Source organism: Cornus florida, unplaced genomic scaffold (assembly GCF_030987335.1).
Source record: "Cornus florida cultivar Cherokee Brave unplaced genomic scaffold, ASM3098733v1 CherokeeBrave_3.0.0_Hap2_Chr08, whole genome shotgun sequence".
NCBI classification, from domain to species: Eukaryota; Viridiplantae; Streptophyta; class Magnoliopsida; order Cornales; family Cornaceae; genus Cornus; species Cornus florida.
Window position 1 is genome coordinate 31,582,651 of NW_026775578.1, and position 13,067 is coordinate 31,595,717.

Sequence of the window (13,067 nt, forward strand, 5' to 3'; positions counted from 1 at the left end):
CCTTTGTGCCATGTCTCAAGGCAAGTATAGAGGCATAGGCCTCCCATGGTTGTGTAAATCATTGTTTATGTTATTAGGGGTAGAATAATCTTTCAGAATACATTTGATTTGTATGGTCTAAAAAATATTAGACTAGAAAGCCCATTTTCTGATTCTGAAGTCTTCCCTTCGGACAATTTACAAATCCATTGTCATATACCAAGGCTGTGGGCTGCAATGCTTATTTCCTTCTTGTGATCCCTCATCCCCCAGACACCCCAACAGGGTGATCAAATAATTTTGGAAAATATAAGTGGTTCAAGTATTTCACAAATTAAGCATTTCTCAAGACTACCATACCTGCTTTGTTAACCATCTGACTATCGTAGACTCGGCTTTGTGTAATAAATATTAAATTTTAAAACAGAGATTTGAAGTATACTATTGCCTATAGTCATATATATTCCAAATGCTAAAATGACACCCTTCGCTTATATAGCCTTCCATCCATTTTAAATGCAAAAACAATGAATAATGAACTTAGTTGGATTCATCTAGAGGTACCACCCACTACATGTCTTGCCAATCCAAGGTGCTAGGAGAGACGACTAGAGAGAGACATATCCTTTTAGCATTATTTTGCCGAAATTCATTGCTTTCAGACTTAAACCTGTGTCGTCACGCTTGTCAATTCAAGCTTTCATCATTGCACTAAGCAATGAACCTTAACTTAATTGAATCCATCTAACAAATTTTATGGTTCTGTACATGGCAACTTACAGGAGAAATTAAATTATTCATCTTAAATACCAAATCTGAAATTTTCATCACAATTAGACTTTGTACTGTCATGTCACATTTACTTCTGGAATGATCCTTAAGGCTTGCATATATAGTTTGACAAATTTTCTTATATGCTACTTCTTTTGAGTACAATTCATAGATTTTGTTTCACTTTTTTTTTGTTCTTGTAGTGGCATTTTGCATGTCATTTAGTGCTCCCACTTCCTGGATTGTTAATGTATATTACTCTCTCGGAGAAATCTATAGGTGAGTTGGGGTGGGGGCATGCTACGCACTGCACATGTTTTTGCTTGTGTGTGCAGTTATATATTCTTTTAACTGTTTCTCTGCTGTCAAACCTTTTTAATCTGATTTGGTGGCCCATAATTGAGGAACTTTTCTATGTCCTGCTGCAGAATACGATTTTAGTGTATTGATGTCAACACCGTTCCACACAAGCTTGTTGTTCGTGCAGGAATCACTGGAAGTCTCTTGTAATGCTACATGACTCTTTTACTCTTATCACATCATTTCGCATTACTCACAAACTTGAATTCATTTATCCTAGTTTGTACTGTTGTGATAGTTAAGCAATAGTTTTTGTGTTAACAATGGAAGCATATAAATAATAACATATCCAAGCAATAATGATCAGTTCTGTACTAAAGCTGGGTTTTGGAGTTGGATTTGTGGCCATTTATGATCTCAAACAAAGTCTATATAATTCTCTTTCAATTGAAGCACCGTATACGTGGTTAAAATATACTTGTTCGCAAGTCAAATTTACCAGGATGAGATTTACATTGATGTGGCGTGTTTCTTCTAGATTGTGACTTGGACATTGTTGTGTTAAGTTACTGCGTGATTACTATTTAAAATATTTACTTGACATTTGCTCATTTTTGGCTCTGCTTAGATTCAAGAATCCTCTTTGTTCCTTGATTAATGACTCTTGTTTTCTGGCACGATTTACAGTTTTAGTCACATATTATGTAGTAAGTGATGTAGGAATATTCATTGCTTTTAGACAGCATTTTATTTTTACATGTCAGCTGCCAGTAATAAAATCTACTCTAAATTAGGTCTGCCATAATGTCTAAATCTGATCCAAGACCGAATATAAATAAAGTTCTAAACCTGATCCTAGGAATCAAAATGAATTGTGAGTCATGCGACACTATCTAACTTAATATGAACTCTCTTTAAACTCAAGAGAGTATTTACTTACTCTCTGCAATGAACTGTAAAATTTTGGAAGTAAAAATAAATCTTGTGCATATAACTGTATTATGTATCACTAATCATAACTCCTAAAAAGAAAATGTCCTGGTATTTAGAAATGCTTTAACCTATTTCAACAGTATAACCTTTACAATCCCAATGCTACTGTACCATATTTTCATATATCAAGATGATGCATGTTCCAGGTAACGTTGGCTTGAAATTTTATGGGGAACAATGTTATCTGCCGTCACTGGGCTTGCTTAATTAATATTATCTGTTGCAACAAATGTGCTTGTTCGAATTGACTCGGTTTCACTGTGAACACATTTGATTCAGCAACTTACATATTCTGGCATTCTTCCTTTTTTGTATGAAAAGCTCACACTACATATACACAATCTTTCCACGATGTGAAGGAGAGAGTTGTTATTTCACTGTCATCTATGTATCTTGAACCAAAAGTTTCCTGATGCATGTTAAGTATTCTTTGACTCCTCTTTACTTTTTTTCTTTGGGGGAGGGGGAGTTGGTGTTGGTGGTTCGTGATTGCTATTACATTTTGAATGGCCTTGTCATAATGTTCTTGTTTGAACTCCTTGTCTAGATTGTTGTTATGTTTCTGAACTAATTGCATTATTCATATATATAGAGCTCATTATTTGCTCCTTCAGGTCTGTATTTTCAGATGCATCTGTTACCTCTTTTTAGTGACATTCAAGTAATATCCACTCAATGACGTTACCAGGTCGTGAGAGCAAAGAAGATAGACACAGGAACTGTATATGCCTTGAAGGTTATGGACAAAAAGCTCATCACCAAAGAAAATAAAACCGCTTACGTGAAGTTGGAGCGCATTGTACTTGATCAGTTGGATCATCCTGGCATTGTGCGGCTATTTTTTACATTTCAAGATAATTTTTCTGTGTAGGTATTTTTGGTCAATCGTCCATATTCACATAAGACCTTTTGCTCTTTTCCTTTGTTATGTATGACTATTTCTCAGTTGTGTACATCATTTGATATTGGTTCCTTTGATTTTATTGTGAAGACATGGCACTTGAGTCCTGTGATGGTGGAGAACTGTTTGATCAAATAAACAAGGTAAGTCTGGAGTACGTGTTTTCTCCTGTATCCATGGAAAACATTCAGAACTTGTAACAATTCCATGAAGCAACTTTTTAATTGAAGCATAAGTATTCCAAATAAATCCAAGTCCACAGCACATTCTTCGTTTTTTCTACCAGCGACTTCTAGTGAACTGATAGCCATCTTTGAACTTTTCAAATTAAGTATGAAAGTATTGTCTAGTTAGATTCCCCAGTTTTTATTGTTCCTAGTGTCAGGTAATTCCTGGACTTCAAAATTCTAGTCGTGCTTCTAGAGTGTCTTGCCTCTTGTCTGCATTGTTTGTCTTTGTACAGTGTCCAACATCCAGTAAATTCTTTTGGGTACAGAAAGGTCGTTTGTCAGAGGAGGAAGCCCGCTTCTGTGCTGCTGAAGTTGTAGATGCTCTGGAATATATACATAGTCTGGGATTGATACATTGAGATATTAAGGTACTTCACCACATGATTGCACAGATTTATTGCCATGTGGCGATGCTAATAGTTATTTGAATGGCAGCCAGAGAACCTTCTTCTTACTGCAGAAGGACATATAAAAATTGCAAACTTCAGTTGCGCAAAGCTTTGTTGGATAGCCGTATCACCATCCTTCAAAATGCAGCATCAGGTAAACTTATCATTGAGTGATGACTTTGATTGTTCTTATATATGTCCTGTTCAGATGATAAGGCTTGCACCTTTGTGGGGACAGCTGCTTATGTTCCTCCAGAAGTTTTAAATTCTTATCCTGCAACTTTTGGGTAAGGGATTCTTACATTAGATAGATCTAGTGTCAATTAGAATGTAACCTAAACTTGCTATAATTATTTTTATATTCTTAGAATTTTGAATATTTGTTGGTTGGCTTGGTTCCTATCATTTCACTTGTTTGCTCTTTTTTTCTTTAATCATGTATCGTAGCTAGAAGGATAACTTATTTACTCATTTGAATATATTCAAACAGAAATGACCTCTGGGCACTTGGCTGCACCTTGTACCAGATGTTTTAAACAGGAACTTCGCCCTTTAAAGATGCAAGTGAATGGCTCATTTTCCAAAGGATAATTGCTAGAGACATCAGATTTCCAAAAAAAATTTCTGAAGAAGCTAGAGATCTTATTGACCGATTATTGGTAAAAAACTTATCTATGGATTAAATTCATTTCAGTTTGAGCATGCTTTCTTAAGATTCATAATTCCCTTAATTATTTTTATTTTAAAATATATTTCTCACTATCATTAGATTGGTTACAGATTTTGACATAGGAAAGGCACTGTATACTTGATAAAATAAAAAATAAAAAATGGGCCTCACCGTAGAGCACACTAACAATGGATGATAGTTCATCAACGTGGAAAATTCTTAAATCTAAGATGCAAAAATATGTGTTAATGAGTAGAGTTTTAAGAACATGTTGTCTGTTCTGTTAGGGACGAGGTACTGCATAATCTATCATTCTGCACTTGCATTGACTACTAAAATGTGGGCGATTAGTCCAAGTAATTTATGACAAATATTTGGTATATTATTTTAGTATCTCAGTTCTTTTAATGATGTGCCTTGATATGAGATCTCTGTAGGTGAATTTAGATTTAAGTAGAGTCGCTTTTGAAAAAAAAAAAAAAAAAAAAAGATTTAAGTAGAGTCACTGCCACCTATCATCTGCCAAGGTCAAGGATGTGAGGTCTATGTATGACAACAACTCAGAAATTAACATTAAAGTTCATCTTTGCCGCACATAAATTTCTACGACCACCTGGAATAGGTGTAGTGGTAAGAAAATCTGTATGTTCTTTATAAGCTTCACTTTTCTCCAAAAAGTTTAAAAAAAAAAAATTGAAAAGCAGGGGACCATGTGTGTGTGCGGACGTGTGTCTGTGACTTGTGTGTGTGCGCGCGCGTGCTATTGCGTGCATGTGTTGTAGGGAAAAGCCTATCTGAGTCTATGTTGCCATCCTTTGCCAATTGAGTCCCTAACTCTCCTATCCGCCTGATTGGTTACTTTTACCAATCATTATCATAGTGGTCTTTGCCCAATCCAAGTGTTTTAGGCTAGCAAATGTTTCTAGATTTCAATTTCAAGTTGATACAGAGTTGTAAAAATATTAATATCATGTAAATTAGCCTTATGAGTCATTCTCTAATAAGGACACTAAATGCCTCCAAAGAAATGGTCTGTCAACTCTAGAGCAGCACATGCGTCTTCGCATCAAAGCACAATTCACAAATGTTTGTGCGGGCGGGTCCATTTCTTAGTTCTTTAAATTATTTTCTGCAAAGGAATTTCTTCTTGTGGCAGCATTGTGCTTTCAGCACAAACATTTGTGAAGACAAATATTATAACATTTTTCAATTCTTTTAGGCTCAGTCAAAAGAGGGTGGTAATGCTCAGGATTCTTCATGTAACCACTCACATATTGGGGATGGTTCAGCAAGACAAAATGATGGAAATGGTGGCACTGGATCATGTTTTGAAGCTGGACATATAACTAGGTTTGCTTTCATTGACTCCTTTGATTCAAAATGGTAATTATCAAGCACTTCATATTTCTGTGCTTGTACTTGACCCACTTCTATTTTTAGAAGCCCTCACTGAGATTCTTCAAATTACAATAGTCTGAGTTGTGATATGTTAATTTTTTTACATGATCTGGCGTACATAAACATCATATCTACAATGAAAGTAGTAAAGAAAATTGAAGGATGAGGATCCTTACTGAAGGCTCTAATACGTCCGAACATACTATGTCCAAAATAAATCTAGAGGGGGTGAACTATTCTACAATTTTAACTAATAATAACTGGCTTTTGAATTCTAGCAATTATTGTTCAAATGCAGCAATTAAATTATTTAAACCATAGAGTGTTGGAAAAAAATCCAAGCAATCACGCACATAAACACACAGATTTTTATGTTTTTCCTCGACAGGAATCACTAAACATAGTCAAGACAAATCGAATCCACTATCAGAAGAAAGGTAATACGTCCGAACATACTATGAAAGTAGTAAAGAAAATTGAAGGATGAGGATCCTTACTGAAGGCTCTAATACGTCCGAACATACTATGTCCAAAATAGATCTAGAGGGGGTGAACTATTCTACAATTTTAACTAATAATAACTGGCTTTTGAATTCTAGCAATTATTGTTCAAATGCAGCAATTAAATTATTTAAACCATAGAGTGTTGGAAAAAAATCCAAGCAATCACGCACATAAACACACAGATTTTTATGTTTTTCCTCGACAGGAATCACTAAACATAGTCAAGACAAATCGAATCCACTATCAGAAGAAAGGTAATACGTCCGAACATACTATGAAAGTAGTAAAGAAAATTGAAGGATGAGGATCCTTACTGAAGGCTCTAATACGTCCGAACATACTATGTCCAAAATAGATCTAGAGGGGGTGAACTATTCTACAATTTTAACTAATAATAACTGGCTTTTGAATTCTAGCAATTATTGTTCAAATGCAACAATTAAATTATTTAAACCATAGAGTGTTGGAAAAAAATCCAAGCAATCACGCACATAAACACACAGATTTTTATGTTTTTCCTTGACAGGAATCACTAAACATAGTCAAGACAAATCGAATCCACTATCAGAAGAAAGGTAATACGACCCTATGTTACCATATTCTAATCCCAATAAAGGCTCCAGAAGTTGATGATCAACACATTGAATAGTAACTCACCATCTAATGCAAGATGTTAGATAATGAAAAGTAAAATATGCACTCTATGTCCCTATATGCTCTCTATTAAAGTCTCTTTAAAACAACCATCAGACCTTTTCCCAATTACTTGGGGTCAGCTACATGAATCCTATGTTTCCGTCTAAATTTTTTTTGACCGTTTCTCTCTTGCAGGTCCTGGACAATATTTAGGACACTTTTGTATCCCAGTATACAAGGGTGTTTAGGGTTTGGAGTTGGATACGAGAGAACACTGCAAACTGAAAGAGAGTGAGAGAGAGAGTTAGGGTTTGGGAGCTAAAACTTATAATCTCCTAATTTTCACATAGTGAAATCTTTCGCTGGATTGTCCCATGGATGTAGGCTTATGCCGAACCACGTAAATTTTTGTGTTCTTTGTGTGTGGCGTGTTTGCTTTTCTGCTTGATTCTTGATTTGTTCTTGGTTCAAGGCATTTGATGTAACAGAACATACGGCATTAGAAACCGTTATTGTGAGTCTCATGATTTTGATTTCCACTGATCCAATACGGAGAACTATGGTCAGAATATGCTCTAGAGTGATGGATCAAACTTGATTTGAAGTAATTTTCCAGTTCCACTTAAATTGGATCTCTTGCAGCATTGCAGCCTACCTTTTGTGAACTATTCTGTGCACTTCCCATTTCAATATTAAATTCATGCAAGTGCATAGCATATTTGTTTCTGCCTTTGCTCCTTCTAAAAAACGAGAAGCATATGGCACTAGAAATTGTCACGGTGACTAGAATCATTTCAATTTGCAGATGCACGTGTATGGTTTGGTCATGGATGCCTAGTCATTTACATTTGCATTGATTGCAGGCACACGTATGGTTGTCACACTTGCTGTTTTCCTAGGTTAATCAAATGGCATATGTATTTTGTTTTGGCACATACAGGCACCAAATTTTGGACCCCGGGGAATCCATTCTTATGATCTCAATGGTCAAGAAGATTCAGAAACTAACAAGCAAAAAAGGTTCAGCTTATTCTAACCAAAAGATTTACGTGAACCCCACAAAAATTGGTGGTTAAAGGGAATATAATCTGGTCCGACTACCCTAATGTCCTAAGCATCCAAGTTATGGGCCCTTCACATTTCAAGATTTGCACGGTAAGTTCTGTTCTCTGTCTTCTCCCGAGGAAGATATCTACTCTTGGTCAGTTTAGTCCCCAGTTGTTGCAGTCATCAATCATAGCGGTTAACAGTAGTTGATGACTGTTTATAAAATGTCAGAAATGTAGGGATGATTCGATCATAGAAATGTAGATCGCCATGATATCCCATAATGTGACTTCTTTTTAGGCTTGCTCTGGATAAATGTCCTGAATAGTCCTGTGCAATTACTGGAAAAAAATAAAAGGAAATGTCGCTGGGCATTCACTGCATTTATTTTTCTCTCTGGTTGAAATTTATATATTTATTCCATTTTTTGTTAATGGTACAGCCAAAGAGAGTTTTGGCCTTCGAGGATGCAAAGCAAAGAGCATTGCAATGGAAAAAGGCGATTGCAGATCTGCAGAACCTGTGAATTATGTTCTTCGTTTTGACATCAAATTCTTTGGTTGTAACGATATTGTAGAGTGTTGGAAGACATAACAATAAATAAACACAGCAAAATAACTCTTCTCCCTATATGCAAGCAAATATAGTGAATCTCTATTTTTATATGTGCTGAAAATAATAGAAAAAAAAATCAATCACACCAAGCCACAAGAACACAAGCAATTTTTACGTGGAAAACTTCCCCAGTGTGAGGAAGAAAAATCACGAGACCTAGTCCAGTTAAAATCTCCACTATCAACCAAATAATGGGTACACAAAGTCTTCTCTAATCGCAATTAGAGCCTACAATACATCTCATCAAGATATCAACAATCTTGGCAAAAACAAAGAGAATTGGAGAGAAAAATACCAAAATCCGGTTACTGTTCACGGGCATGAATCACTGTTCCCGAGCTCAAAATCTGATCTCCACCGTTCAGATTTTAGCTCATTGAGTCATGAACCTCTCCTCCAAATTTCAGCTCGATCGGATGACAGACGAAATGGGAATAGATGTTTGATGAAATCTGGGCAGAATAGAAAAAGGGAAAATTACATATAAATGGAGTTAAAGTTCCATATTTACTTAGAGGCTGAGTCAAAGTTTCATATTTCTCTAAAATGGATTGCTGAGGTGGCACATGGTTTTTTGCTGTTTAGAAATTGTGGTGCCTAAAATACCCTTCCGCGAAGGTACTACTTTTTCTTCGAAGGTACTACTTTTTTGAACTGAAGGTACTACTTTTTGGTGTCCAGGTACCATGTTTTTTAAACACCCGCGAAGGTACTACTTTTTCTTCGAAGGTACTACTTTTTTGAACTGAAGGTACTACTTTTTTGAACTGAAGGTACTACTTTTTTGTTAGGGAAGGGCATTTTAGGCACCACAATTTTCTAAACAGTAAAAAACCATGTGCCACCTCAGCAATCCATTTTAGAGAAATATGGAACTTTGACTCAGTCTCTAAGTAAATATGAAACTTTAACTCCATTTATATGTAATTTTCCCATAGAAAAAACCTCCGTTTTTCTTTTTTCTCTTGTGAAAAAAACGCTTATCTGGGCTTTGGACTTTAATAAAACCCTTTTTATTCTGACTTCCTTAGGGTTATTTACCCTAAAGAGCTGGGCTTTGGGCTTTAATAAAACCCACTTGGGCTTTCCTCCATATAGAAGAAAATAAACCCAACATAGAGGAACATGGGGATCCCGAAACAGATGGATGCTCCCCGGATTTTTTTCTTTTATAACAAGAAAGTGATTGAAGTTGCAGAACGAGCAGTTTCAGAGTTGCAAGCCTTCATCCTCCGAATTCCTTTCCCTCGTGGCAAAGAACTAATTTATGATTAGGGTTCTGTAATAAGAATAGTAGAATGAGAATTCCGAGTTGTAGGCTTCGTGGAGAGTTGGTATCATGACTGGTTTTCTGTGACATGGAAAATATACAAGCAACGTGAAAATTAAACATTCCATTTTTATTCTTTTCCTCCATTTGTGTCTTTTGAGTTGTGGTGATGTGTACTCTTTAGCCCTGCCTTTATGTAAAAAGTTGAGGTTGATTCAAAATGGAAAATGCAGTATAAGCACACTTTTTGACTTTGTGAACTTTTTTAACAAGAAACTATTCTAACTATTTGATGAATTTATATTGATTTTATTTTCCTTTGAAATGCAGCTACCTTTCTTTTTAATATGTGGGAAAACCAATCAGAGAAAATAATTGTAAGATGGATACTTCGACTGTGCTTGATATTTTAATGGTTAGGTGATGGTAAACTGTATTGTTGAATGTACAAATGAGTGCATGTTATGGATTCAAAAGTGTGTGCGTGTGTGTGTGTGTGTGGGAGAGAGAGAGAGAGAGAGGATGAATTTGTGAGTAAGCATTGATGAAAACACAAGTCCTTTCTCTGGGATATACAATTATCGTAATTGACTCAGAAGCATTCAATTGATAATATTATTCAAATATCATGTCTATTCTTTCTACCTTTAATTCAGGGATTGTGCACCTAATGGATGTATTTGTACCATTCAAGAGAGTCTTCACACCTAACTAACAGTAATCTTTGATTAGGTTTTTTTTTAATCCATTGACTATCACTTTATGATGTAAACAATCCCATATAAAGTCCTTAACACCATGTGAAAATCAGCATTCTCTATTATATATTCTGAGCACAAAAGCCAACATGCTGTATTGAATAATGAAAGGTCATGTGAAAATCAATATGATAATGAACCCTACCACTTTACATGTACTTATTATGCTCATTATGACAATGAACCATAACACTTTACATGTATTTATGCTCAATATGATAATGAACCCCAACACTTTACATGTATTTATGCTGTAAACAATCCCATTGTTACATGTGCAAATCAAAATTCTTTATTCTATATTCTGAACACAACATTTGAACATGATTAAGTATTGGATGATGAAAATCATGTGAAAATCAATATACTATGTTTGATCTCCTTGCTTGTGTTTCCTGCTTTAGCTATTCCACTGAGAAGATGGAAGTCTTTGGATTCGATAAAAGAGCTGAATCTCAAAGGGCCATACCTTGGTCTATTCACAGTCTATGCCCCTGAAGAGGAAGCCTTCTTCGCGACTGGCGCGTTTAAGCCTGATCCAAGACATCCATTTGTGGATCTCTCAGGTTGAGAAGAGACTCTCACATTGGACTTATATTTTGAATTCATGCTTATATAGTTATATTGTACTTAAGTTGTTGGTTATTTTTAGTTTGTTCAAAAAGACAGTTGGATTTTTCAGGAAGGCGATTCCGGGTGGGAAAGGTTGATGGGAAGAAAGTCATTTATGTGAGATGTGGAGTTGGAATGGTACACTAATCTTCTTCTTCTTCATTTTTATTTTATTTTATTATTATTTTTTTTAATCCTTGCAAATAACACACGCGCCCATTTGCCCCTACAAGGACTTAAATTTGAGTCGTGGTTTCATTCAGGTGAATGCTGCTGCAGCAACACAACAGATGTTGGATCTGTTTGACATAATTGGAGTGATACATTTCAGAATCTCAGGCAATGCCAACAATTCCATGTCCGTTGGAGATGTCACCATTCCGAAACAATTTGCTCACACTGGCCTTTGGGATTGGCTGGTATGAAGTTAATTACCCCTTGTTTGAACTTCGGACTTCTTTTAGTCACTTTCCGAAAATGAAAACTAATGATCTGTCGAATTTAATTGTGGACAGATACCTAATGGAACAATGGGAACTACTGATGTTGCTCACTTGGACATTGGAAGCTACAACATGCCCAAAGGAGATGGAAGTAATTTTTTGGGACATATTGGCTATAGCACTGAGCAATTTTACTCCGAGTCCGGTACGCCTAACACAGCTCAAAGGTTGCTTTGGATACAGATAAGCGAGAACTGGCTTCGTTTAGCTTCCAGCTTGGAGGTTAGACATCCATATAACGGAATGCTGCATATTCAATTTTTTCGCCTTTTGTTTAACAAAGATGGAATAAGTGGGGTATTACAGATAGGCTTGCCATTGTTTTCATGGCTGAAAATTTCCAAGCTGACTTTGGTTAATGCGTTCGGCTTTTGGTAATTACAGGGAATGGAACTAGAACAATGCGTGAACTCAAGCCTGTGCCTTCCACAGAAGCCAAAGTTAGTAGTTGGACTTAAGGGCTCGAGTGCCAACATCTTTGTGGACAATGCAGCTTACAGGGACTTCCTTTTCCAAACGTTTCAGGTTTCGTCGCTTGATATGGAGAGTTCAGCTGTAGTAATGGTGAGTTTCTCTGCCTACTTGGCTGGCTAATCAGTGTCCTGCATTCCCTCTTTTACCTTTTAGTGTGTGTTGTTGGCAATAGGACAGTTCGAGTTTGTCACAACTGTTTCAGTCAGCCAAGGTTCAGGCTAGGTGGTAGATTAACACGCTAAGAGCATACACACACACACAGTTCAGGGTACAGTTCTAGGGTTAGCTATCTCAGGTTTATGATTAACCCCTAAGAGGACATTTCACTCCCTGTGACTATATGTTTGCATACATTTTGAAATCATGTAGTGTTGCATTTCCATCAGGCCTTATAAATACTGTTAGTGTGTTCTGCACTATTAATGCTGTACAAGAAAATCTAACTTAAATTCATGGCTTACAGACATGCTTGTCAAATGGCTTCCCGGTAATCGTTATTCGAGGATTATCAGACTTAGCACGGGGACAACCAGGGGAGAATTCAATTTATATCTTCGGATCTCTAGCAGCTCTCAATACTGCTAAAGCCGTTGTTCAGTTTGTCAAAACATTACCAGGACATGCTTCTCAATACTGATATAACAGTGTGGCTTCTCTATCGATCGGGTAGTTACAGAGCTGTTGGCTCTATAATTCGTATTCTTTTTTGTTATCTTCTTCATGAGAAGCTTTAATCTTCGATAAGTCCAATCTTCTGCTTTAGGTTGAAGAAAAACCTATAATGTCATCAATTTCTTTTTTCTTTCTTGGATGAGTAAATTGCATCAGTTGTGGTGCCCAGCTTTTATTTTCTGCTACAAATGATGAATTTTTACCTTCTGGTGTTGCATAAAACTAATTGGACGAATTTAAATTCCTGTGACATTCATGATATGCATTCAAAAATGTGTTTGTGTGTGTGTGAGAGAGAGAGAGAGAGTGTGTGAGTAACCATTGATGAAAGCACAAGTTCTATGA

At 36.1% G+C, this 13,067-nt stretch overlaps 1 protein-coding gene and 1 pseudogene across 1 annotated transcript; both read left to right on the forward strand.

Moving 5' to 3' along the window:
• Window positions 1-2,180: 2,180 nt before the first annotated feature.
• LOC132269991 (3-phosphoinositide-dependent protein kinase 2-like) lies at window positions 2,181-5,752 on the forward strand (annotated as a pseudogene).
• Window positions 5,753-9,558: 3,806 nt separating this feature from the next.
• On the forward strand, window positions 9,559-12,687 carry LOC132269992 (bark storage protein A-like). The gene is made up of 7 exons (XM_059771218.1): window positions 9,559-9,685; window positions 10,794-11,027; window positions 11,144-11,211; window positions 11,337-11,492; window positions 11,589-11,798; window positions 11,961-12,140; window positions 12,514-12,687. Exons 1-7 carry the CDS (start codon window positions 9,559-9,561, stop codon window positions 12,685-12,687), a joined length of 1,149 nt encoding a protein of 382 aa, XP_059627201.1.
• Window positions 12,688-13,067: the final 380 nt, after the last annotated feature.